Raw genomic sequence first — 26,605 nt, 5'->3', positions numbered from 1 at the left:
TATTTTTATAATTTAATTAGGTCAAGAAAAATAAATATAGCTTTATCATCCTGGAACACAAACCCTATTTAACAAGGATTTGCAATCAGTACATACATTCTTTGGAGAGACATGAACAAATAAATTACAAGAATTTGAATTGCAATATGTTTCTTAAGGCTGAAACGACGCGTCGACGTAGTCGACGTCATCGGTTACGTAAATACGTCGACGCCGTTTTTGTGCGTCGACGCGTCGCATATTTACGTCACACTACCGTCATGGCGGAGCGCAAAGCAGACTGTGCGAGCGAGGGGAAAAACGCACGCCAAAAGTCGTCAAAAGTGTGGGAGTATTTCAATACACAGCCTAATAATGTTGTTGTATGCACACTGTGTCGAGCGGAAATGGCCTATCATAGCAGCACAACGGCTATGAACGAACATTTGAAAAGAAAACCATCAACTAGTCAATCGTCCGCGTTAGCATACGTTGTCATCATTACACAAAAACATAAATGTGTCATTTGTATCTGCTAGGGGTGTAACGGTATGTGTTTTGTATTGAACCGTTTCGGTACGGGGCTTTAGGTTCGGTACGGGGGTGTACCGAACGAGTTTCTAAGCTAAAGCTAACTTTAGCTGCTAAAGTCTTAACAAGTTGCTTTGCTCCTCTGCCTCTGTCTCAGCACGCAGCATTGTCCCACCCATACAACCATCTGATTGGTACACACGCAGCATTGTCCCACCCACACAACCATCTGATTGGTACACACGAAGCATTATCAGCCAATCAGCAGTGCGTATTCATAGCGCATGTAGTCAGCGCTTCAGCGTGGAGCAGATAGGTGTTTAGCAGGTGAGCATCAGGCAGCGGACTCTCCCCAAATGATAATAAACACCTCCCAGTCAACTACTAGTAACATCACTATGAGCCCGTTGACCTACTAGAAACTTAAACTGCAGCTCAGCTCGCTCGCAGTCCTGGTTTGAGGTGAAGGCTAATTACCTCTCAGTTCCAGCCACATCGACCCCTTCTGAGCGCCTATTTTCAGCTGCTCGGAATATTCTAAACAAGAAAAGAAGTAAAGCAAGTAGACATGCTAACCTTTCTTCATTACAACTGTTAGTCACTCACTGGAATGAGTAGAATTGGTTATTGTGTACTGTGTTGGACTGGATGTTTATTTTGCACATTTTAAAAACAATACTTAATGTTTACAGTGCTCCAGAATATTTAGATTGGCACTTTTTTGTATTGGATGTTTATCTTTATTTTTGCACATTTTAGCAAATAAGCAATACTTTCACTTTTGTTGAAATGTTTACACTGTTGTTACAGAATATTTCGTTTTGCCCTTTTTTGTATTGGATGTTTATCTTTATTTTTGCACATTTTAAAGCAAAATAAGCAATACTTTTACTTTTGAAATGCTTATACTATTGCAGAATATTAAGATTTGCACTGGATGTTTACTTTTATACTTGCACATTAAAAAGCAAATAAGTTACTTTTAATTTTGTTAAATGTTAAAAGTTTTAAATGTTTACATTGTTACAGAATATTTTGTCATGTTGTTGTCAATGTTGACTGAGTGGCCATACTTTTTTTTTTGTAAATAAAAGCCATGCCTTTTGAAAAAACTGGCCTACTTTTATTTTTTCATCTTCATTTTAAATAAAATAAAATAAAAAATAATCGGTAAAAGGAAAAATAATCTATAGATGAATCGAAAAAATAATCTATAGATTAATCGAAAAAAATATCTATAGATTAATCGATAGAAAAATAATCGTTAGCTGCAGCCTTAATGTTTCTACATGTTGAATAACAAAAACATTTTTAAATCCTTGAGAATATTTTGTCCCTTTTCATAAGTTACACATGAAATGTCCAGAAAGTGCCTTAACAGCCAGCATCTATTAAATTGTATTGGGAAATGTGTGTTTGAGAAAGTGATTACCAGAAAAAGGCAATACAACAGAGACATCTAGTGGCTATTTTTCAAACCTGCATCCATGAAATTAAATAGTAATCTGGTACGATTGTTGGCAAAAATCCAGCGATAGTAATAGAATCACGTTCTAGGTGCACATAGCATGATTAATGTAGTTTAAATTCACAAAATTGAATCATGAATAACATTGAACAGAAAAATAGAGCAAAAAACTGAAAGTGAACACTTTCAAAGGTGCTAAGAATATACAGTCTCTGTATATATACTCTGCTTATACTGTGGTAAAACATCATACAGTACAGGGGTTTACATATTTAGTGAACAATAATTTAAAACATGCAATTGAAGCTTCTTTAATATTTCAAGTAAATGTAATTTCACGTTGTGGGTGTGTCAGTCAGGTGAAACTATAGTATTTTACTTCTATATAAATATATACTATAGGTCACAAAACTAAGTTTGGTTGAAATGCAGCAAACACTTATATGCATAGACTTTGAGAAACTAGACATAGCTTCAATAGAAGTACAGAAATTACCCTGATTTCAGAGACTGTTCTTATTGTCAAGATCTTCTGCTAAGGTAGAGAAGGAGCTGATCTCACCCATCTCGTTGTGAACCTTCATGACCCCCTCCTCTTTCCGTCCATTCTTTCTATCAAACTCTGCCGTAATCTCCTGCAGGCTCTTGCCTTTTGTCTCTGGGAACGTAAACCCCAGAAACACAGCTGAAACTAAACACACAACCAAAAATGGCAAGAAGCAAAGGCTCCCCAGATTGCTTACGATGAAGGGAAACAACATTCCCACTAGGAACAGACTGAGCCACATTAGCGATCCGGCGACCATGTACGCTGCAGGTCTGGCCGACTGGTCAAAGATCTCTGCTGGTAGAATACCGGTCACACCTGCAGGACCTAAACCGAAGCTAAGGATGTAGGAGAAAACGCACACCATGCTGAGGTAGGACATCCCATTCACTCCTTGTCTTTGGAGTGTGAGGGCTATTGTGAAGACTACAGTCCAGCATGACATAAGAGTGTAGCCTCCTACTAGAAGACCCTTCCGGCCCACTCGCTCAATTAGGAGGTTGCTCAGTATCGATGCAGTCAGTTCAGATGCTCCCGTTCCAATGGTTATATACTGGATTTTATCTGCAGGAATGCCTGCCTCAAAGAAGATGTAAGATGCATAGAAGTAGATGGAGTCATTGCCACAAAGCATCATGGCACTACTGGCCATCATGACCGTTCTAAGTTGGGATCGCAGGTCACGCTCTTTAAAAAGGGAACAGGGTGTCTTAACAGAAGATGCAGATCCAGCGTTTGATTGCCTCTGACATTCTTCAAGCATTTCCTGTAGTTCTAAAACTGGAGCCACGCCACCACGGAGTCTTTCAAGGGCTTGGACGCATGCTTCCCTGTCACCGCGGTCAATGAGCAGATATCTGGGGCTTTCGGGAAACCAGGGTAATGTAAGCATCTGGATCACGCCTGGAAGCATGTTGCTGGCGAGTAAGTAGGGCCAGAGAAGCCGTGTGCCCAACACCTCAGTCAGTCCCACAATTTGACCCATGAAAATCCCAAAAGCAGTGAAAACAGCAGAGGAAAAAGCCACAGCTCCTCGTAGGTGTTTAGGAGCGCTTTCCCCAAAGTACATAGGCTGGACATTCATACTGACACCTGAATTAATCCCCACGAGGAACCGAGCGAAGATGATCATCTCAAATGACCGTGCAACCCTGCACAGAAGAACCAAAGCCGCACCTACGAACAAAAATGAGTTGTTCAACAGCAGAGACTTCTTCCGCCCAAAGTGGACAGCCATTGGGCCAGCTAGCAGGGCCCCGAGCAGACCTCCCAGCGGGAAAGCAGATACAATAAGAGTCCACACCAGAGTCACGTGAGGAGCTTCCAAGCTTGTACCCCAGCGTGATGTGTATGTATCATTGATGAAAGTCTGGATGTAGCTGGTTGGAGCGTTGATAATGGAAATATTGTATCCATACTGGAAGGTGCCTCCAATGGCAGCTGAGCACACAGTCAGGGCAAGTGTTCTGTCACTTGTTTCTTCTCCTTCTGTATTTCCTGTTCGCTTCACGAGAGTCATAGTTAACAAACAGAGCACAAAGCGTGTTTCCTAAAATTCCTTTTCTCAACACTTTAGCAAGCCACTGTTATGGTAAACATCATTGTAATGCCTAAAGAGAAGTGCATTTGGTCTGTATTAGTATTTACATCTTATATCACTCCAGCGACCTGTAATCTTTAACAGCACTTGAAAATGGTCTCTGATAACGAACCTGGATTTATTGCAATGTAAATATCCGCATTGGCGCATGGAAAGCTACGGTTGTAATACTCCCTCAATTGTAGCTGTCAGAAACATTTTGTCCTCTTTCTTCAAAAAAAAAAAAAAAAAAGACAAATTATATCTAATCCTAATTCCATTAACACTGACATACTATTTTTCTTCGTGGTGGTTTAGTTAGAAAATGTATTTATATTTTAGAAACGTTGTGTTCTCCTTGTAGACTACATGGAGGGATTACTTCATACCAATATATTTGCGTCACATAACCTGCGTCTGGATCCGGATTGGCTTTGACTATAGTGCCTACGTCATAATCATGCGACTACTGTTGCACCGTTTAAAGGAGACTCAATGTAAGTAACCGTCGCTATGTTTTTATTTTGTCCTTTGTGGAACAAATACAAGTACAAATTATGTAATAGTAAGCAGTCACTTTTGTTTTGCACACTTAAATTGTTGCAATGCTAATACGAATGTCAAAGGTAAGGTAAAGTTTGTCAGAGGTTTAATCGTAATTCGTCATCATTGTCTGCTATTCTAACTGGCAGATGAACGCCATCAAATAAAGGATATTTGTGCCAGTATAGTTATTTGTGTCCCTTTGTTGGCCCCTGCTTTTTTTTTACACGCCACATCATCAAAATGGAAACTTTCTCCAGGACACCTTCGCCAACCAAAAAGAAAGAGGATGACAGGAGTAAACAACGAGGTAAACAGAAAGTTAGAGTCTTGAAAGATGTAGTTGATAAAGAGCGAAACAGGGCGACAAACAGAACACGACCTGGTGCTTCTAGTCGGAGCAGCAGGTCAGATCTACTTTAAATAAAATTATTAAAATTGAAGATTTTGGCATTTAAGACTAATGTTCTCCCAATTCCAGTTCCAGTAGCTCAGGTTCTAGTTCCGGCTCATCCAGTGGGAGTTCTTCCAACTCAGGTTCCTCCAGCCCATCCTCTTCGTCATCCTTGCCAAGCCCCAGCCGTCAGCGGCAGAACAAACAACACTCCTGCTTAAAGTAGAGAATTCCTCTCAACTGTTCCTCAGCATTGTACCAGACATACTAACAGTACTAAACATTTCCTGACTGTAGGTCCAAATCGACCAGGAAAGACGATCGGGAACGTCGAAAGAGGAGTCCCGCTCCAAAACCCACCAAGGTCTACCTGGGCCGGCTGACAAGAAATGTAATCAAGGTGAGGCCTAAACAGACCAAAGTCCTCTCGTATATTACTGAGAAAGACCCAAATAACACCACACAAAAATGCAAAGGATACTAGTCTTAGTACTTAGTATTCTAAGGCAGCATCATGATGGTTAAAAAACAACACATAAAGCCTTAAGAACGAATGTTGATTCCGTTGAGTTACCTTTACCCTGTCCAGGGGCGTAGCACCAAATTCTGGGCCCCCGATACACCAGATCCTGAAGGGCCCCCGACCCCACTCTAAACCCAATGTTGCTGCCCCATACACACACACTTGGTATGTTTACATGCACTAGAAAGCTAACTATTGCATGCATTTGATTGAAACCAGCTTTTTAAAACACATGTCAATTAATTAGTTTTTGTTTTGAAGATGGGGTTAACATATTTCAAACGTATCTTTATAAACCCCATTATTAATTAAAACAATGTTTGGTTTTTATTTATTTATTTTATTTCTTAAACGTGCCAACAAATTATATGCAAAATGGACAGAATACAAACGTAAGATCATTGATTCAATTTAGAGTAATTATTCACTTAAATATGATTGTACATATGTCAAGTTTCCGTTTACTTCATAGTGTAAAGCAAAGATTAGCAGATTCACACAGGATTATCAATGGATAATACAAATCATAATAATACATTCTTTTTTGTATGATTATATTAAAATTAGTGCATCTTCTGGGAATCTGTAACTTTAATGGAGGGCCCTTGAATGCACCACGGTCATGTGCAATGAGATGCAAAAGTTCAACTACTGGCAGGGCACCGCCAGGGGGTGACCTATCAGTCTTCCTGTTGTGCTTGGACGGGTTGTACAAAATACATTTTGTTGTACATTTAAGTGCAATGACAATTAAATTATATTCTATTCCTTTCTTCCATCACCTCATACTTCCACAATGCTGCTTTTGACTGTGAATGCTTAAAGATCTGTGTTGAGTATACAAAATACAAAATGATTCATTAACCAGAAAACCGAGCATGAACTTAGTTCATGCCTGATTTTCTGGTTAATGTTAATTTTGTATTTTTGATAAAGGAAGTAGGTAGTCTTTGACGTTCTTATTTGATTCAAGCAAACTTATTATTGAACTTTCACTGCAATATGCATTTCATTTGAACATTTATGTCACTTCATAAATAATTACTGACAAAAAAATCATAAAACTACAAAGGCTCGGGGCTGGTACAACATCCCCACTTACCCCTCCTCACGACTCCTCTGCATGGCAGATACAGCATGTGTAAAGCTGTAGTAGAGAAATAATTAGGAATTGGAAAACATTTCTCTTTAAAAAGCTTGTCTTTGCCTTCTAAAGGAGCACCTCCAGGAAATTTTCTCCACCTATGGCAAGATCAAGATGATTGACATGCCCATGAACCGTGTTCACCCTCATCTGTCCAAAGGCTACGCTTACATCGAGTTTGAGAACTCTAAAGAAGCAGAACAAGCACTTAAATACATGGATGGAGGTGCAGTACAGTATGGTGGGTCACCCAGAAGGAAGTTGAATGGATGCTAAAGATGTTTTCTGTGTTGGATCTTTTCAGGACAGATTGATGGTCAGGAGATAACAGTCATAGCTGTCCTGACACCAAGGGCGCGCACACCTGCTAGGAGGCTGTCCCCGCCCCGCAGGATGCCGCCTCCACCTCAGCTGTGGCGACGCACTCCGCCTCGTATGAGGAGAAGGTGAAACTGCAGTGTCTTGGTGGTGCTGGACAGAAAACTACTGCTTCAGCCTCTCCTGTTAATATCTTTCTCATCTTATAGGTCTCCACGGCGACGCTCACCAGTCCGGCGCAGGTCCAGATCGCCTGGCCGCCGTCGACACCGGTCCCGTTCCAGTTCCAACTCCTCCCGCTAGAGATCAGTATTACCCAACTGAGAGTTTGTCTTGGTCTGTGACACTGAAAAAATATTTTTTCCTTCCGGGAACATTTAGAGACTAATACTTGAGCATGCTCTCTGATTAGATTCATAATACGGTTTTATTTTAAGTTAAATCATTTATTATCATTGTTGCCTTTGAGTGAACCTATTCCATTTACTATTAGCTAATTTGGTCATTAATGGAGTACTGTTTACATTGTTGAATTCTTCTACAGTATTTGCATGGAAAAAAAGGGACTCAAAAAGATTTAAGTAAAGGTTACACAAGATAGAGCTGGCTCTGGACAGTACAATATACAGTATTTGCCGATATGTATATATTTATTTATATTCTATAATTGTTTAATTTAATTTAACAGAGAATTTGATACTAATTGAGTATTTATTGGATACTAGCATTTATGAGTCACTTTGTTCTTTTGATCCTGTCATATTTGGATGGGTAATTTTTTCCCCAGTGGTGGACTGGTGCAATCTGTTTAAAATACAGTCAGTGTGTGATTTGCAGTTACGTGTAGTTGAGTTTGAGACTTGACAATAAAGGACACGCCTTGTTTTGACCTAACAATCACATGCAACTTTGTCTTCTGTCTTCACATATGGGTTAATGGGTTTTACTTGTACAGCGCTTTGACACTATTTCCACATTCACACGCACATTCACACACTGATGGGGGGAGCAGCCAGGCAAGGCCCTAACCACGACCCATCAAGAGCAAGGGTGAAGTGTCTTGCTCAAAGACACAACGGACGTCACGAGGTTGGTAGAAGGTGGGGATCGAACATAGAACACTGACGTTGCTGCACCATGCCGCCCCCTTCACACCATCACATACAAGTCTCTGCCAAAACTGAGTACACCACTCACATTTCAGCAACAAATGTATTATATATCACAAGGGTCCATATGATACTATGGGAATGAAACTTGGATATACTTTAGAGTAGTCGGCATAGAGTTTGCACCTTTCTACAGTTGTGGTCAAAAGTTTACATACACTTGTGAAGGACACGATGTCATGGCTGTTTTGAGTTTCCAATAATTTCTACAACTCTTGTTTTTTTGTGATAGAGTGATTGGAGCAGATACTTGTTGGTCACAAAAAACATTCATAAAGTTTGGTTCTTTTATGAATTTATTATGGGTCTATTGAAAATGTGACCAAATCTGCTGTGTCAAAAGTATACATACAGCAACATACATTATCAATTTTGGTGATGTAGAAAAGTTACAATCAAATACAATTATTTTCATGACATGGCCTCTTAACTTCATGTGAGTGATTGTGATTGACAACACCTGTTAACTTCTCTGAGCCCATTTAAATAGGGCTCATGTGATGCAGTCATTTGACTCGGTTACAAACACGAAAGTCAAAGGAACTCAGCACAGATCTGAAAAAACAAATCATTGACTTGAGCAAGTCAGGAAAGTCACTTGGAACCATTTCGAAACAGCTTAAGATGCCAAGAGCAACTGTGCAGAAAATTGTTCATAAGTATAAAGTGCATGGCACAGTTTTGTCACTGCCACAAACAGGAAGAAAATGCAAGGTATCACCTGCTGCTGAGAGAAAATTGGTCAGGATGATCAAGAGTCAACCAAGAACCACCAAAAAGCAGGTCTGCAATTAATTGGAAGCTGCTGGAAACGGGTGTCAGTGTCCACAGTCAAGCGTGTTTTGCATCGCCATGGACTGAGAGGCTACCTTGCTCCAGAAGCGACACCTTAAGGCTCGTCTAAAGTTTGCTGCTGATCACATGGACAAAGATAAGACCTTCTGGAGGAAAGTTCTGTGGTCAGATGAAACAAAAATTGAGCTGTTTGGCCACAATACCCAACAATATGTTTGGAGGAGGGCAGCATGTGCCTCACAATACAAAGATCATGGGCTCGGGATCTTTCTGTGTGGAGTTTGCTCGTTCTCTCCGGGTACTGTGGCTTCCTCCCACCTCCAAAGACATGCGCCTGGGCATAGGCTGATTGGCAACCATACTTGCCAACCCTCCCGTTTTTAGCGGGAGAATCCCGGTATTCAGCGCCTCTCCCGACAACCTCCCGGCAGAGATTTTCTCCCGACAAACTCCCGGTATTCAGCCGGAGCTGGAGGCCACGCTCCCTCCATCTCAATGCGGACCTGAGACTGAGTGGGGACAGCCTGTTCCCACGTCCGCTTTCCCACAATATAAACAGCTTGCCTAACGAATTAAAACGAATGGAAACAAGAATTTCCGTTCATCCAGGACAGTTCGAAGGGGAAGGTGTATGTTGCCTGTAAATATGTAGAACAGACTTCTCCATTGAACACGGTGGCCGAAATGATATACTCATCATGAACGGAGAAGTTAAACAGGACAATACTGCCATCTAATGGATAGCTACCGGAACACTGAAATTCAAGTATTTCTTTTATGTAAATAAAATAAATAAATAAATATATATATATATATATATAGCTAAAATTCACTGAAAGTCAAGTATTTCATACATATATATATATATGAAATACTCGAGTTGGTGAATTCTAGCAGTAAATAATCACGCCCCCAACCACTCCCCCCTACCCCCCACCTCCCGATATCGGAGGTCTCAAGGTTGGCAAGTATGTTGGCAACACTAAACAAAATTGGCCCTAGTGTGTGAATGTTGTCTGTGTTGGCCCTGCGATGAGGTGGCAACTTGTCCAGGGTGAGATAGGCTCCAGCACCCCCCGTGACCCCGAAAGGGACAAGCGGTAGGAAATGGATGGAAGGATGCATGTTTGGAGGAGAAAAGGTGAGGCCTTTAATCCCAGGAACACCAAACCTACCGTCAAGCATGGTGGTGGTAATATTATGCTATTGGCCTGTTTTGCTGCCAAATCATCAGCCCGGAGGTTGGATCTTGGGCGGAGTTGGGTGTTCCAACACGACAATGACCCCAAACACACGTCAAAAGTGGTAAAGGAATTGCTAAATCAGGCTACAATTAAGTTTTTAGAATGACCTTCCCAAAGTCCTGACTTAAACGTGTGGACAATGCTGAAGAAATAAGTCCATGTCAGAAAACCAACAAATTTAGCTGAGCTGTACCAATTTTGTCAAGAGGAGTGGTCAAAATTCAACCAGAAGCTTGCCAGAAGCTTGTGAATGGCTACCAAAAGCGCCTTATTGCAGTGAAACTTGCCAAGGGACATGTAACCAAATATAAACGGGCAACACTTTGGGTACCCCTGATTAAGTGCATTAAAGATGCTAAAACCAATCCAATGGAGGTCAATATATGCCATCCTATCTGAAACACTGATATATTAGTGTTATTTTATAGGTGATAAAGCAAATTAGTGTAATATCTAATGTAGGGGTGTCCAACCTTTTTTCTTCTCTTGAGCTACAGTACTTTTACTAAATGAAAACCGCCAAGAGCTCCTCATTTTTGCTGGTAAATTTAGAAGCAGATCTCCACTCAATGAGTGCAGTCATTGTCTTTGTGTTGTGTTATGACAATTTGGCAATAAATAGTGGCATCATGTTTGAAATATACAGTTAAATAAATGCTAAAAGTTAAAGCAAATATTATGTGACTCTTTGTGAGCTGCTGGTTGGAGACTCCTGATCTATTGATATGTATCCCTGACAATTTATTGTATATATAGATTAAGCAAACTGCCAACAAAAAATAGCTGTGGGACAAAAATTAATAATAAGCTAGTGCATTACAGCACAGAAGTGGATGTAGATTAAAGCACAATGTATGATCTTGAAACAATACACAACTTTAGCAAAACAAACATTTATTCAACTGTGCATAGCATTGCAACAGAATGTCTGTCCTAAACTGAATATTTTGTAGGAAAATGTATGAGTTTGCAGTTCAGCACTAATTTTGCTTGAAGCATTTATTAAAAGATGCAGGAGTGAGAAAATCTACCAATAAATAAAATTTAAAATGACACAAAAAGGACAACGCACCAGTTATTCTGCAAATGCTGACATTTTGTAATTTACTAATAAATCACTCATGTGCATCAAAATTCTTAGTAAGCTCTAAGCTATAGGGCGTCGATAACACGGCTAGGTTCACGACAAATCCCAAAAGGAGCGTGTGACCCCAAATCCAGACTTTCTTCTGGTCATGTTCCGTCAAAACGCCAACTGTGACAAACCTGTCAAAACAGCACAGCAGGCCAACCTGGTACATTTAGTGTGGCTGCAAGTATAACTTGAGCTAAGATGGAATCAATCGTTACCTAGTCTGAGCTTGTCTTTGGTGGCCCAGCAGATGCTGTAATGCTGCAGGAGCTGCTGCAACAACTCCTTCTCATCCAGGAACTCCAGACGCTCAATTCTGTGAGAATAAGAGCTATAATTTCAAGACATTACTCTTAGAATACGGTTATTTATCAATTTGTGGACAGTTTGACTAAGTTTCCTTGATGAACGACAATGGTATTCGTACACTCCACATTTTGTATGAATCGGTTTTGGCCAAAAATGTCAGGAGTTTTTGTATACCTCCTTGGTTATATGACCAAACATTGTGCTTAACAAAGTAGTCAGATTGCATGTTTTTTATTCAGCGAAATCGAGTGATCAAATGTTGCTGACTAAGTCTCTGCTTTCTTTATTGAGTATGACTGCTAAATACTCTACCACATGCTTAAAGAATTTGGAGAATAAGGTGAGAAGCACGATTGAATTAAACAAATAACTTGTAGTTAGGTATTAACGTGGTGTCCACATCGCTCTTGCGACCCCCTCTTCCTTCTGTGCTCCTACCAACAAGAGCTTTTAAGCAAAAGTGATGAAAGTGTTCATTTATCCATTTCATTCATCTTTTATATGTATTTCTTGAATGTATTGTTATCATGAATAATGCTACCTGAAGAATGTAGCTCAACTTCTCATGCTGTTCTTCTTTAGATCACAAACAACTGTTTTGGCCAGACATTAAGATGACCCATTAGAAAAAAACTAGTTTTTAAAGACAAAACTAAAGACATACTTTTTTTTTAATTTAAATCACACTTTCAATATTAGTGAAATAATAATTTATTTCAAAGCAGGTCTCTGTCGGATGTCTCCAAATCACTTGTGTGAGTGAGAGGAAAAAAAAGCTGTGATTCTCCCCACTTGTTTAAATGTATACATTTTGAGACCTCGACAAAATATAAGACAACCCATCATTTTCAGACTTTTGCCTTAGGGAAACAATTGTTTTATATTTTGGGTCAATTTGTGAATTTATTAGGCCAAATAAAAAAAGCTCAGTGTTGCGTCAAGCCTGAATTAATTAACACTAACTAAGTTATTATGCTTATCTCTTACAGGTATATCATATGTTTAAAATCCCAGGACATTTTAAGGTTTAGTAATATAGGGTTCTTACATGTTTTCATCAATGATTTTCCTAGACTTTTCCAAAACCTTTTACTAAATTTCCATGGACAAAAAATATATCATTTTATCTCAATATGACCACCAAAATATAATTGTTTTAACACTAAGTAAAATTATGGTTTACACTGTATGGTACCACCAAAACATCATGACGGTCCGTACATTTCATTATGACATAGCTATTGTTTGGAATCATTAAACTTTTGGTATATTTCAATGACTTCCAAAAACATTTTTAAAATATTATTTTCCATAAATTTTCCAGGGCCTGGAAATAACATTTTAAAATTCCATGACTTTACCAGGTTTTTATGACCGTAAGAACCCTGGTAATTAGGTCTTATCTTTGTGAAATACACTTATTGTTGCACACATGCTGCTGTAGATGTTTTGAGCCGGCTGACACTACCTTTCCACTTCATCCTGAGGAAGCATACTGTACACTGTCACCATGTCCAGAGCATCGGCATGATCCCAACCTGACAGGAGAAACCGCTCCTTCTGCAAGTAACACACACAGAACATTTGAATACAAACAGCTGTTTATAACCATGGATGTGTGGAGGTTACCTGAGAGTCTAGAGACCGGCAGACCTCGACTCCCGCCAGCGTGCACTGACGCCGCTGCAGGTTTTCGATCATTACTTGGCCAAAACGGTCGTTCATGTTCACCTAGACACACACATATCATCTTGGGGGACTTCATTTGGTGCACACTGCATTTTGATTCACATTTTTCAGCAAGCATTATTTAAGTATTGTGGCTTACCTGTTCATAGTTGATGAACATGGCCGTGTGAAAGGTGTCTGCAGCCCAGTGAACTAAACTGGAGGACTGGGCGGGCGTCATGTAGACAAGCACACACTCCGACAAGAGCAATGTAGGCAAACTGCAGCACAGTTTTATATTTTTTTTACTTGCATCCAACATGCGTAAATACATTATCATCATCAACATAGTGATGAAACCCACATTTCATGCTCACATACTCGGGGTTAAGCTGGAACTTCTTCAGTTTTTCATACAAAGTAGCAATGTCTCTGAGGTCTGCTCCGATGATGCAATAGCGATCCGAGTCAAGACTGTGGGAGTCTGGGCAAATAAATGTACATAGTACAACAATTTTAAGGAATTTACTGATTATATTTAAAGACATATCACTTAACAATGGCATTATTGAAGCTTTTAATGTTTACCTAGTAGCAAGGAGTCAGTTGAGTGTGTTTCGATGACAGGCTTGGATAAGGGTGGTTTAGTCCTGGTTAAATGAAATTATCAATATAATACAAAAATGCAAAAACATGCAAATATAAGGCTTCATGCTGTATTGACAATGTATTGCATTGAATTGGCTGTCAAACATTACTGAAATAGAGTCGTCCCTCGCTGCTTTGTGCTTTAAATGTCGTGGATTCACTACAACGCATACTTGCATACTTATTTTTTTAAGCGGTAGAAAAATGGGTGGATGGCAAATCTTTTGTCGCCAAAACTAAGTTACGAATTAAGTTTTATTTGTGTAATATAGCGCCATATTTTTCTTATTTTCTATTAGTATTATGTTGTTGCGATCGATAAATATTCACCAAGCACAACTTCCATTTCCGAGTTGAATGTGACAATGCTAACAACAGGTGGCTAATCTCGGCGCTATTGAAACATCGCTGCGACATTCTCAAGTTGACCACCTTTTGGCAGAAACTTTTTATAGACTATCTTCAGTAACACATCTACATATTGGTGAGACTTTGACACGGGCGATGTCAACAACAGCTACATGTAGCATCGGACATTCTGCGCGGCACTTCGGGTTAACCGAGACTGCTGTCAGCTACCAACAGCTGTTCTGCCAAAGTGGAGTTTAACTCTTAGGATGCACTTTGTCTTTAACATTAATGACCCAGCTTTGATTGAGCGATATGTAATGACAAAGGAGATAGTTGTTTTTCTTTGTTTTTTGGCATTAAATAACGAGCACAGTTTACCAAGTCAAATTCCCTGTGTGTTAAACATACTTGGCCAATAAATCTGATTCTGAGACACGCAACGCTAACACGGAATGCTAACATCACAACGAAATGATCGTAACTCCAACCGGCATGTTAAAGTTTTTGCTAAACAAAACACAATGAGTGTAAAGGAGACTATATGGGTGGTATTTCATATTTATAGGGCTATAATAATGTTAATAAAAATGTATGTAGAATGTCTTAAACACTTTTTTACGCTCTAACTATGAAAATATTTGATTAATAATAATCTTACATTGCGGAAATTAGTTTATCGCGGTCATGCTGGGTCCCAATTAACCGCAATAAACAAGGCATGACTGCTACTTTGTATTATACCAACCTATTTACAATAGAAATGACATGTTCATTAGGGGTGTAACGGTACATGTACAGGTATTTGTATTGAACCGTTTCGGTACGGGGGTTCCGAACGAGTTTCCACACGGACATATTAAGTAGCATACCGCACGTTGTGTAAACAATGCACACTGAGGCACAACACATGGCATGCTATCAACGACCGGGCTACGATAGACTGGCCATATGTCCTCTTTTCACCGGACATGTCCTCTTTTGCGGAGCTGTCAGAGCGGAGTTTCTTAAATGCCTCAAATGTCCGGCATTTTGAGTTAGGGTTGCGTGTATTTTCAATGTACGTTCAGGGTTAAGAAGGGGTTGAAAACAAAACAAATTGTGCACGCAGCAGCATTCGTGAGGGAGGGGCAGAGACAGAGAGAGCAAGAGAGTTATGATAAACGCGCATGCGTCGCCAGGCTCCGCTTTTTATCCATAGATTTATCAGATTACATTTTTTATTATCTATAGCAGGGGTGTCAAAAGTGTGCCCCGGAGGCCATTTGCGGCCCACAGCTAATGTTTTAAAGACCCACGGCAAATTCTAAAAATACTATTAAAATAAACAAAACATAACAAAAGTGAAATAAAAAAGCTTAAAGGTTAAATGTAATTTAGAAAAAGTTTCAATGTTGACTAAAAAAACAAAACTGTTTTTGTTTTTTTTCAAACTGTCATTTCTCAAAACATAATATTGAATCAAAATCAATGTTATTAGGAATGATTGACCTATCCAAGGTTCTGATTACTTCACATCAAATAAGAAAAATATTTTTGGTAGAAGATTTTGCAAATTTGGTAAATAAATAACCCAAAAATGTATATTTTGTTGTTTTCTTACTGTACCGAAAATGAACCGAACCGTGACCTCTAAACCGAGGTACGTACCGTTACACCCCTAATGTCCATTGATTCGAGATCTTGTGAAAAAAGTTTGAGAACGACTGCATTAGATGGCAGAAGGTACATAAATAACCTGCGCATTAGCGAAGTTGGTAGAGTGGCCGTGCCAGCAATCGGAGGGTTTCTGGTTACTGGGGTTCAATCCCCACCTTCTACCATCCTAGTCACGTCCGTTGTGTCCTTGGGCAAGACACTTCACCCTTGCTCCTGATGGCTGCTGGTTAGCGCCTTGCATGGCAGCTCCCGCCATCAGTGTGTGAATGGGTGAATGTGGAAATACTGTCAAAGCGCTTTGAGTACCTTGAAGGTAGAAAAGTGCTATACAAGTATAACCCATTTATCATTTATCATTTATTAACCTGTTGCGAGTCATACATCTGAGTAAGTTCTCAGACGCTTGATAGTTCTTATGTAAAATATGTGTCCTGACTCATTAAAAGGTTGAGAAACACTGACGTCGCATAACAAATAATTTATAAACACATTATTTTGACACCACTCCAGGGTATGTATAGTGCAAAGCAAAACTATAAGAAAAGCTACCTGTTTGTCTTACTTTATATAGTGTATTTTCCTGGCCACAACAGTAGGGAAATCAATCTCAAAGAACTTCCTCGGCAAGATGTTTTCATCCTGAACATCCAAACACACACTATTATTACGTGCACTTGAAGCGGCCCGTGCAGAAAAATATATAAATGCAAAAATTGCTGGCTGCTAACAACCTTAAGTCTCCAGAAGGTGGTGTCCAGGCCGGCACCAAGGTTAATCACTTGACAGTCACATTTTGTTTTTCTTATAAATGCATCAAGGAGATGGTTGACACCTTTCACGCGGCTGTAGTATCCTGTCGAATAAGAAAACACAGGCAAACAAAATCAAGGCCTTGATTAAATCAAACATCTGGATAATGTAAGTCTTTGTGATCACGTGACGTCATGCAAGTGTGGAAAGCATAATGTTTACCTCTGTTGATTTCAGGTGCTTTTCGCTCACCGACAGATCTGACAAAATACTGGATATAAGGGTCTGTCCAGTATCCTTTACTGATAGCAAACCTAGAAATCACACATTATAAAGGTTTAAACAAAAAAATGTTCCTTGAATACCGTTAAAGACAACAGTGGTGTTACATGCGTGACCATTCATACAACCTTTTGCAAGCCGTGGCGTCGTCACACGTCGCTCGAACTGCTTCATCGGAAGTATCAGTGTCTGTGAAGGGGTGCCGAGCTGCCATGAAAGATCCTAAATGCAATGTTAATGACTTAGAATGAGAAGTATAAAAACACCATGGCACAATCACGTCCTCTTGTTTCCACCTGCAGGAAGCTACGAGTGCTAGCCTTCCCGCTAGCACGTTGACAGGTTGTATACTTAAAAAACTTAAAGACAAATCCTTTTGGGTTGAATCACTCGTTTAGTACACTATTTCACTCCCAGTGACTGACCGTCAGGAATAGGCAAAGTATACAGCTATCAAGAGAGTTTAATGGAAACCACTCAGACTAAAACATGCTTACTAATGCAACGGGTAAAGTTCAGAGCGGAAATGTTACATGAGCATCCGGGTTGCAACTATTTCACAATAAAATACAAGTCATTAGTAGGGGGAAAAGTCTCAATTTTCGTTTAATTTTAAGAATCCGATTTGTACATTATGTAATTTCTATCCATCCATCCATTTCCTACCGCTGGAGCCTATCCCAACAATTTAGTGTATGTATGTATGGGACAATTAGTGTATGTATGTATGTATGTAGGTATATATATATATATATATATATATATATATATATATATATATATATATATATATATATATATATATATATATATATATATATATATATATATATATATATATATATATATATATATATATATATATATATATATATTAGACTTATTTGAACTTTACAGATAAGAATCGTTACATAAGCTCATGGTATTGCAATAAGGTGCATATACAAATAAATACATTAATAGGTTACTGTACAGATAAATATATTGCACTTTTTCCACATGCGTCCATGTTTATGGATGTATGTTACATTGTCTTTTTTATTCCAGCGAGTTAATCCATTTTGGGGGGAGTTGAGGGCCGGGATAATTTAATTATGATGCGTTCAAGAGTCTTACGGCCTGAGGGAAAAAGCTGTTACAGAACCTGGAGGTTATATATACACTAAATTGCTCACTAGTGTGAGTGTTGGTCCTGCGATGAGATGGCGACTTGTCCAAGGTGTACCCACCTTCCGCCCGAATGCAGCTGAGATAGGCTCCAGCTCCCCCCGCGACCCCAAAAGGGACAAGCGGTAGAAAATGGATTGATATATATAAATATATTAGATTTTTCCAGAATGTGGCCGTCGGAGGAAAAAGGTTTGGACAGGCCTAGCCATTACCATGAATTGATTAACGTGGACCCCGACAAACTTATTTGGGTGTTACCATTTAGGGGTCAATTGTACGGAATGTGTACTGTACTGTGCAATCTACTAGTAAAAGTCTCAATCAATCAATCAAAAAACATCAATCAGCCTAATGGTACCTCATTTGGGACCCATATCATAGTCTAAAAAATTGTGAGAGAAAATAAATGTTTTTAAGTATCATAATATACAATATAATTAGTAGTTTAAACTATAATTTTATGGAACTGAGCAACTACCAGTAATAACCATAACAAATAAGTACACCGATCCTAACTAAAACAATAACTTCCGGTTTCCCTCAACTTCCGTTTTTTCGCTCCCTCTCTTACTGTCAATGAGTGTCTCTCTCCCTCCCTCGCGCCGGAGCTGCTGTCCACTCTCCTTTCTCCACAGAGAGAAGGCGCTTGGACGGATTACCCAACATTAGCTTGTCGGCTAGCGGCTCGTCGACCGTGGCTGTCCGGCCGTGAAGAGTGATGAAAGGCTGTTGGAGTCGGTAAAGTTTGCCACGGCTGACCACTTTGGGGCTTTCATGTACGGACATATGAAGAAAAGCAAGTTGGCGGACCATGCCGTCGCACTTCTCTGAAGACACTTCCACTTCGGAAAGGCTAACTTAAGAGCTAGCAGGCTGCAACACCAACATTAATTGGCTTTGGGCTCAATGGCTAGCGCATGTTTCCCCTGTCCCAACGACAGAGAGTTGAAACAGGGAGAGGCTGTGTGAACTTCATGCCAATCCAAAATCCACATTTTTCCAAGTGTGCACTTCGGAGGACGCGACTGGAACGGCGAAAATGAAGAAGCAGTTCAATCGCATGAAGCAGCTCGCCAATCAAACAGTTGGCAGGCAAGTATTGCAGTGTACGTCATTTACACTCAGCAATAGCTACTTGCATTAACTCTATAATACAATATTACTTTATATGCTGTTTCTTTCATGGCTTACTTTCATACAATCAGTTCTCGCTATGGGGCTGTAAAATGAGTGTCACATGAACACAGACAAGAAACTGTCTTTTATGAATGTGCTTCTAATGGTTGCCAGTTTAGAATCTTAAAATATTTCTATTCATTGCACAGTGTTGTCCTAAAGATGATAGGATTATTTAAAACCGGACACGCAAGTGTGGAATACAGTCTTTTGCATTCCTAACTCCTGTCAGAAGTTAAAGTCAACCAGCCAACACCTCATTGGCAAGACCAGATGGATGGAGGCAACAGGAGGTGGCTGGTGTCATATTTATGGCTGTAACCTGGCAACCGGAGCATTAAGAATCCAGTTTAAACAGACTTTATCTGTAGCTTGGCTGGTATGGTTCGTTTGGTTAAGTGTGAACGCAGTCATGGACTAACGAGACCGCTAGAGGGATTGGTCTTAGTCATAGTCCTGAGTGAATGCCGACCACCGCACCAAAAAGCTGAGTGAAAATCTTTAAAAAATAAGACTCAATCGTGAACCCAGAAGCATAGATACAGTAAAGTAGCAAAATATACCTGGCTCCTTTCAAACAAAGCAGGGTTCCCCACACATTAATTTATTTGTGGCGGCCCGCCACGAAAGAATTACGTCCGCCACAAATAAAAAAAATATTATTTTATTTTTTTGTCCTCTCCAGCTTCTCAGGCAAATCATATAGTTGATGTAGATGCCCATATCGTCTGTTCAGAAGTGTAGGATACTTCTCTTGTTGCCTTATTTGTATTTGACTTTATTAAATGTATTTATATTAGAAACACAACATGTGTATACAGCAAAGGGTGCAAAGTCTGCAGGCAGTAGGAAACACATGGTTAAGTGTAGGGAGTAAAACTGATGGCAGTCTAAAGTTCAAGATTTTTGGAGCTCTTTGTTCAGTGGATCAGATGTTTGATGAAGCTCTGTGTCTATCTACCACCACTACTGTTTTCTGTTTATTTGTTACTGACTGTGGCAGGACACCTCTGTCTCTGTTTCACTTTATGTTGCTGGTAAATAATATGGTTGTAGTAGTAGGCTAAAGTTAAATTATTTAGTATGCACTAATTAAAGGCCTACTGAAATGATTTTTTTTTATTTAAACGGGAATAGCAGATCCATTCTATGTGTCATACTTGATCATTTCGCGATATTGCCATATTTTTGCTGAAAGGATTTAGTAGAGAAAATCGACGATAAAGTTCGCAACTTTTGCTCGCTGATAAAAAAAGCCTTGCCTATACCGGAAGTAGCGTGACGTCACAGGAGCTAGTATTCCTCACAATTCCCCATTGTTTACAATGGAGCGAGAGAGATTCGGACCGAGAAAGTGACGATTACCCCATTAATTTGAGCGAGGATGAAAGATTCGTAGATGAGGAACGTTACACTGAAGGACTTGAGAGGCAGTGATGGACGTATCTTTTTTCGCTCTGACCGTAACTTAGGTACAAGCTGGCTCATTGGATTCCACACTCTTTCTTTTTTCTATTGTAGATCACAGATTTGTATTTTAAACCACCTCAGATACTATATCCTCTTGAAAATGAGAGTCGAGCACGCGAAATGGATATTTAAAGTGACTTTTATCTCCAAGACAATACATCGGTGACACACTTAGCTACTGAGCTAACGTGCTAGCATCGTTCTCAAATGAAGATAGAAACAAAATAAATAAACCCCTGACTGGAAGACTGGATAGACAGAAGAGCAAAAATACTATTAAACCATGTACATGTAACTACACGGTTAAAAATTCTCAGCCTGGTAAGGCTTAACAATGCTGTTGCTAACGACACTAAGGCTAATTTAGCAACTTAGCAACCGGAACTCACAGGACTATGTACTCTCTCCTTTTTCTATTGTGTATCACGGATTTGTATTTTAAACCACCTCGGATACTATATCCTCTTGAAAATGAGAGTCGAGCACGCGAAATGGACATTTAAAGTGACTTTTATCTCCAAGACAATACATCGGTGACACACTTAGCTACTGAGCTAACGTGCTAGCATCGTTCTCAAATGAAGATAGAAACAAAATAAATAAACCCCTGACTGGAAGGATAGACAGAAGAGCAAAAATACTATTAAACCATGTACATGTAACGGCGGTATAGCTCGGTTGGTAGAGTAACGGCGGTATAGCTCGGTTGGTAGAGTGGCCGTGCCATCAACCTGAGGGTTGCAGGTTCGATCCCCGCTTCCGCCATCCTAGTCACTTCCGTTGTGTCCTTGGGCAAGACACTTTACCCACCTGCTCTCAGTGCCACCCACACTGGTTTAAATGTAACTGAGATATTGGGTTTTCACTATGTAAAGCGCTTTGAGTCACTAGAGAAAAGCGCTATATAAATATAATTCACTTCACTTCAATTCACTTCACTAACTACACGGTTAAAAATTCTCAGCCTGGTAAGGCTTAACAATGCTGTTGCTAACGACGCTAAGGCTAATTTAGCAACTTAGCAACCGGAACTCACAGAACTATGATAAAACATTAGCACTCCACCTACGCCAGCCAGCCCTCATCTTCCCATCAACAGCCGTGCTCACCTGCGTTCCAGCGATCAACGGCGCGACGAAGAACTTAATCCGTGGGTTTGGCGGCAAGCATCAGCTAGGCGTCTTCTATCAGGGTAAGTAGTCCTTGTTGTGTTGCTGTAAGTGTTGTACTTAGCCGCTAAGACACCGATCCATCCCACCTACAACGTTCTTCTTTGCCGCCTCCATTGTTCATTAAACAAATTCACCAACACAGATGTCCAGAATACTGTGGAATTTTGTCGAAGAAAACAGAGCTTTGTGTATTGTGTCCAATAGGGCCCAAACACTTCCGTGCATTTTATGACGTCACGCGCATAAATCATATCCAAAGGAGATTTTCAACCGGAAGTGTGGCTGGAATTTTAAAATTGCACTTTATAAGTTAACCCGGACGTATTGGCATGTGTTTCAATGTTAAGATTTCATCATTGATATATAAACTATCAGACTGCGTGGTCGGTAGTAGTGGGTTTCAGTAGGCCTTTAAAGGGGCAGAGCTTTGAGACATTTTAGCTTTTATATTTTATAAGATATATTTTTTGTATGAACCACAATTAATAAATATATTTCAGTGAATAACTTTTTGTTCAAATCTGTATATAAATATGTACATAAAGTGTTGTAATTATATTGTAAAATGGATGGATGGACGTTTAAAACAAAACTGTTATTATTAATTAGTAATTATACATTTTTTGAGCCTTTTTAGAGAAAATCAAATCATTGTAGTAAATTATGCAAATTACTTGATGATGTCATGGTGACCACGCCCATAGCCACGCCCCCACCGCCACAGGTATCTTGGCAGTTTATGGGAAACACTGCAAAGAGTTTGTGTTGCTCATTACTATGTGGGAAAGGGGTCAGAAACAGTCTTCTTCCAGCACATTACTGGGAAATTTACTGACTTCATATAATTTAGGCAACAGGAGGTGGCTGGTGTCATATTTATGGCTGTAACCTGGCAACAAGAGCATTAAGAATCCGGTTTAAACAGACTATCTGTTGCTTGGCTGGTATGGTTCGTTTGGTTAAGTGTGAACACGGTCGAGGACTAACGAGACCGCCAGAGATATTGGTCTAGGTCATAGTCCTGAGGGAATGCCGACCACCACGCCAAAACACCAGATATGCTGTCACCAAATGGGAGCATAACAAGGCCAACAAAAAGCTGAGTGAAAATCTTTAAAAAATAGGACTCAAATGTGAACCCAGAAGCATAAATACAGTAAAGTAGCAAAATATACCTGGCTCTTTTCAAACAAAGAGTTTGTGTTGCTCATTACTCTATGTGGGAAAGGGGTCAGAAACAGTCTTCTTCCAGCACATTATTGGGAAACTTATTGACTTCTTCATATAATTTGTATTCTCCTTTTTAGATCTTAGCTGATACAAATACTGTATGGTTATTTATCTAAGCCAGTGGTTCTCAACCTTTTTTCAGTGATGTACCCCCTGTGAAATTTTTTTTAGTTCAAGTACCCCCTAATCAGAGCAAAGCATTTTTGGTGGAAAAAAAGAGATAAAGAAGTAAAATACAGCACTATGTCATCAGTTTCTGATTTATTAAATTGTATAACAGTATAAAATATTGCTCATTTGTAGTGGTATTTCTTGAACCATTTGGGAAAAAAGATATAAGAATAACTAAAAACTTGTTGAAAAATAAACAAGTGATTCAATTATAAATAAAGATTTCTACACATAGATGTAATCATCAACTTAAAGTGCCCTCTTTGGGGATTGTAATAGAGATCCATCTGGATTCATGAACTTAATTCTAAACATTTCTTCACAAAAAAATACATCTTTAACATCAATATTTATGGAACATGTTCACAAAAAATCTAGCTGTCCACACTGAATATTGCATTGTTGCATTTCTTTTCACAGTTCTTTTTGACAGACATTTTAGTGAGGGTCAAACCATCATGGCATGGGGGAAACTCTTGAGTTTATGGTAATGAATGCCTACTTGATTTGATGTCCAGTTTATGAACTTACATTCATATTTTGTTGAAGTATTATTCAATAAATATATTTATAAAGGATTTTTTAATTGTTGCTATTTTTAGAATATTTAAAAAAAATCTCACGTACCCCTTGGCATACCTTCAAGTACCCCCAGGGGTACGCGTACCCCCATTTGAGAACCACTGATCTAAGCTATATGAACATTGTCTGTTCACACTGGTTTAAATGTAACTTATTGGGTTTCACTATGTAAAGCGCTTTGAGTCACTAGAAAAAAGCGCTATGTGAATATAATTCACTTCACTTCACATTCTAACCCACAGATGTCAAACTTAAATCACATAATTTTATGTGGTCAGCAAAAGCCTGGAAATATGTGTCAAAGTACTTGACAGAAAAAAATGGTAAAATACATGTACTACATACAGACAATTTCATAGCTTTTAAACATGATTTAATAATATTAATATTATATCATTATGAACTTAAAACTTTTTTTTCGTTAGAATAAAAATACATACTCAAACATCTGCTTGCATTTTGACTTTAAAGCAAGTTATCCATCAAATTGTACACTGTAAAAATTACAGTGTATTCGATAAAAAACTGGCAGCTCAGTCGCCAGAATTTTACCATCAAAAACTGTGGTATGCTTTTCCATTAACAGTAAATGTCGTAAAAACCACAGGAAATCTTACAATAAAATGTGAGCTACCAACAAAATCTACAGATTTATTTTTACAGTTTACGTAAAAAATATACTGTTATCAAATGCATAGGCAATTGTGTAATAGTATCATTAAGGTAAATAAATGATAATGATAAATGGGTTATACTTGTATAGCGCTTTTCTACCTTCAAGGTACTCAAAGCGCTTTGACAGTATTTCCACATTCACCCATTCACACACACATTCACACACTGATGGCGGGAGCTGCCATGCGAGGCGCTAACCAGCAGCCATCAGGAGCAAGGGTGAAGTGTCTTGCCCAAGGACACAACGGACGTGACTAGGATGGTAGAAGGTGGGGATTGAACCCCAGTAACCAGCAACCCTCCGATTGCTGGCACGGCCACTCTACCAACTTCGCCACGCCGTCCCTACATTTATATTAATAAATTATTCATTGTTACAAACAGCCTTTTGAGGGTAGCCATGACTGCGATGTGGTCCACAATGAAAATGAGTTTGACAACCCTGTTCTAACCTTAACAACAGTTACCTTTTGACTGCAATCTGGCGCAATTAGCAATACTGACTGAATTTCACAATGAATGCATTCCAGATAGTCAACCAGTCTTTTCTTCTAAGTTAGACAATGCAACAGCCCGATGGTTTGTGAGGTATTTGGTCCTCTGAGTTTGTGGCTCTTAGAAAACGGCACCAATAATTCAAGCTGCGTATGTGCTGATATTACACATTCTGTGCATGCTTTTGGTTCACTGTAGGTTGTTTTTGATGTGTCTGTCTACCAACCTTAAACATAAAACCTGTGAAAGGGTCATACTAGTAATTTATCACTTTCTGTTTGTATTGCTGATTGGGGCATATGTCCTGTTGCTGTGACAGATTTGCCAGAACATCATCGTTGTTTTTAAAATAATGGAGAATAGGCTATTGGCTCTTTATCTCCATCAGATTGATTCCATTTGTCTGGTTTAATGCCGTACAAAAAAGCCAAGAATTTAAGAGAACTGTTCAAAAAAAAATATTTGCTGTAAGTCTGCAGATCTTTCCAATGATAAGCACACATTCAGAAACATGATTTGCTCTTTTGTTTGTTTTATGGACATCAATGAACAGGACCAATAGTCTGCCTAATAATGTTCATTGAGGATTTGGAGAGGTAATGCAGCTGGTATAGTCATAATATTAATTTGCACAGTGAACCAGCTGTAAATTAAAGCTGAAAGAAATGTGATGCATAAACCAGACACGTGCACATGACTCTGTGTAAGGGAGAGAGTGCATTACTTTTATGCTCTAAAAGTGTCCATCCCTCCGTCTGAGTGAATGGCATGTAAGTGTTTATGTATTTGGGCGAAAATTGAGCAAACCTTGAGGGTGAAAGTGGTGCCTGGTTGTGTATCCGTGTCTGCAAGGAGTAACTAGGCCGTCTAGGCTGCCCCCTGGGTTCCTGTGATTGTGCGAAGGCAGAACGCTATGTCCAGCATGCAGCCGCTTAGAGGAAATCTCTCCTGCTTCTTTTGCAAACAGGAAACTGCCTCCCAGACATAAGCTAGTGCTTTCTAGAGCGAATGAGTGAGAGATACTTGGCAAGATAGATTCATACAGTAAAATCGAAGGGGGGCATGTCTTCCGCACATAGACTGGTTATTTCAGGTGCCTGTCTTTAAACTCCTTGACCCCATACAGTACATCTGTGTTTGCTGCAGTGGGCCAAAGGTACAAACTGGTAAAACCTTATAGTGCTAGTATGAAACTAGTCATACAAGATTTGGCAGCATGGATTCAAGCCTACCAGTTACAGGGTTTCTCAAAAAGAAGGTAAAAAGTACAGAGAAAGAGAACATGAGGCACATGACCGGTCGGTATGTAGAAAATGTCCTTATTTGGAGGCACGAGAAATTGTCAATGTAACATGTAAGACACTGACTTGACTAAATGAAGAGGAAAGCTGAAATAAGTTTATAGCGGCAGAAAAAAAAGATATGTGATATGGC

The 26,605-nt window shown here is 39.4% G+C and overlaps 4 protein-coding genes across 12 annotated transcripts in view; 2 read left to right on the top strand and 2 right to left on the bottom strand.

Moving 5' to 3' along the window:
- Window positions 1–1,553: 1,553 nt before the first annotated feature.
- On the bottom strand, window positions 1,554–4,390 carry LOC133655712 (solute carrier family 2, facilitated glucose transporter member 11-like). The gene has a single exon (XM_062056118.1). The coding sequence runs from the start codon at window positions 4,042–4,044 to the stop codon at window positions 2,482–2,484; it is 1,563 nt and encodes a 520-aa protein (XP_061912102.1). The 5' UTR covers window positions 4,045–4,390; the 3' UTR covers window positions 1,554–2,481.
- A 102-nt stretch (window positions 4,391–4,492) lies between these two features.
- LOC133655713 (RNA-binding protein with serine-rich domain 1-like) lies at window positions 4,493–7,923 on the top strand. Of its 2 annotated transcripts, XM_062056120.1 has the most exons (7): window positions 4,493–4,601; window positions 4,908–5,054; window positions 5,129–5,263; window positions 5,339–5,441; window positions 6,781–6,934; window positions 7,013–7,154; window positions 7,236–7,923. In XM_062056120.1, coding segments are annotated over exons 1-7 (777 nt in total). In that variant the 5' UTR covers window positions 4,493–4,599; the 3' UTR covers window positions 7,330–7,923. The 2 variants fall into 2 exon arrangements, with proteins under 2 accessions (XP_061912104.1, XP_061912103.1); XM_062056119.1 differs by lacking the exon at window positions 4,493–4,601 and having other exon boundaries at window positions 4,771–5,054.
- A 3,386-nt stretch (window positions 7,924–11,309) lies between these two features.
- Window positions 11,310–17,553, bottom strand: lcmt1 (leucine carboxyl methyltransferase 1). Of its 2 annotated transcripts, none has more exons than XM_062056116.1 (12): window positions 17,327–17,553; window positions 17,159–17,252; window positions 16,971–17,062; window positions 16,730–16,851; window positions 16,561–16,637; window positions 13,932–13,993; window positions 13,725–13,827; window positions 13,504–13,624; window positions 13,305–13,406; window positions 13,144–13,235; window positions 11,585–11,682; window positions 11,310–11,500 (listed from the first exon to the last, which is right to left on the bottom strand). In XM_062056116.1, the coding sequence occupies exons 2-12, from the start codon at window positions 17,242–17,244 to the stop codon at window positions 11,478–11,480; spliced, it is 978 nt and encodes a 325-aa protein (XP_061912100.1). In that variant the 5' UTR covers window positions 17,245–17,252; window positions 17,327–17,553; the 3' UTR covers window positions 11,310–11,477. The 2 variants fall into 2 exon arrangements, with proteins under 2 accessions (XP_061912100.1, XP_061912101.1); XM_062056117.1 differs by having other exon boundaries at window positions 17,528–17,551.
- A 1,192-nt stretch (window positions 17,554–18,745) lies between these two features.
- The window catches only part of arhgap17a (Rho GTPase activating protein 17a), a 62,968-nt gene continuing 55,108 nt past the window's right edge, over window positions 18,746–26,605 (top strand). For 3 of the 7 annotated variants that reach the window (XM_062056112.1, XM_062056111.1, XM_062056114.1), the window contains exon 1: window positions 18,746–19,292. In XM_062056112.1, the coding sequence (XP_061912096.1) occupies window positions 19,240–19,292 (53 nt within the window). In that variant the 5' untranslated portion in view covers window positions 18,746–19,239. Of the gene's footprint in view, window positions 19,307–26,605 lie in introns of all 7 variants that reach the window. The other 4 variants (XM_062056115.1, XM_062056110.1, XM_062056109.1 and 1 more) reach the window with 2 other exon arrangements.

Source organism: Entelurus aequoreus, linkage group LG08, assembly GCF_033978785.1.
Source record: "Entelurus aequoreus isolate RoL-2023_Sb linkage group LG08, RoL_Eaeq_v1.1, whole genome shotgun sequence".
Lineage (NCBI taxonomy): Eukaryota > Metazoa > Chordata > Actinopteri > Syngnathiformes > Syngnathidae > Entelurus > Entelurus aequoreus.
Note: the sequence above shows the minus strand (reverse complement) of the source record. Positions and strands in the feature narration are given on the sequence as shown.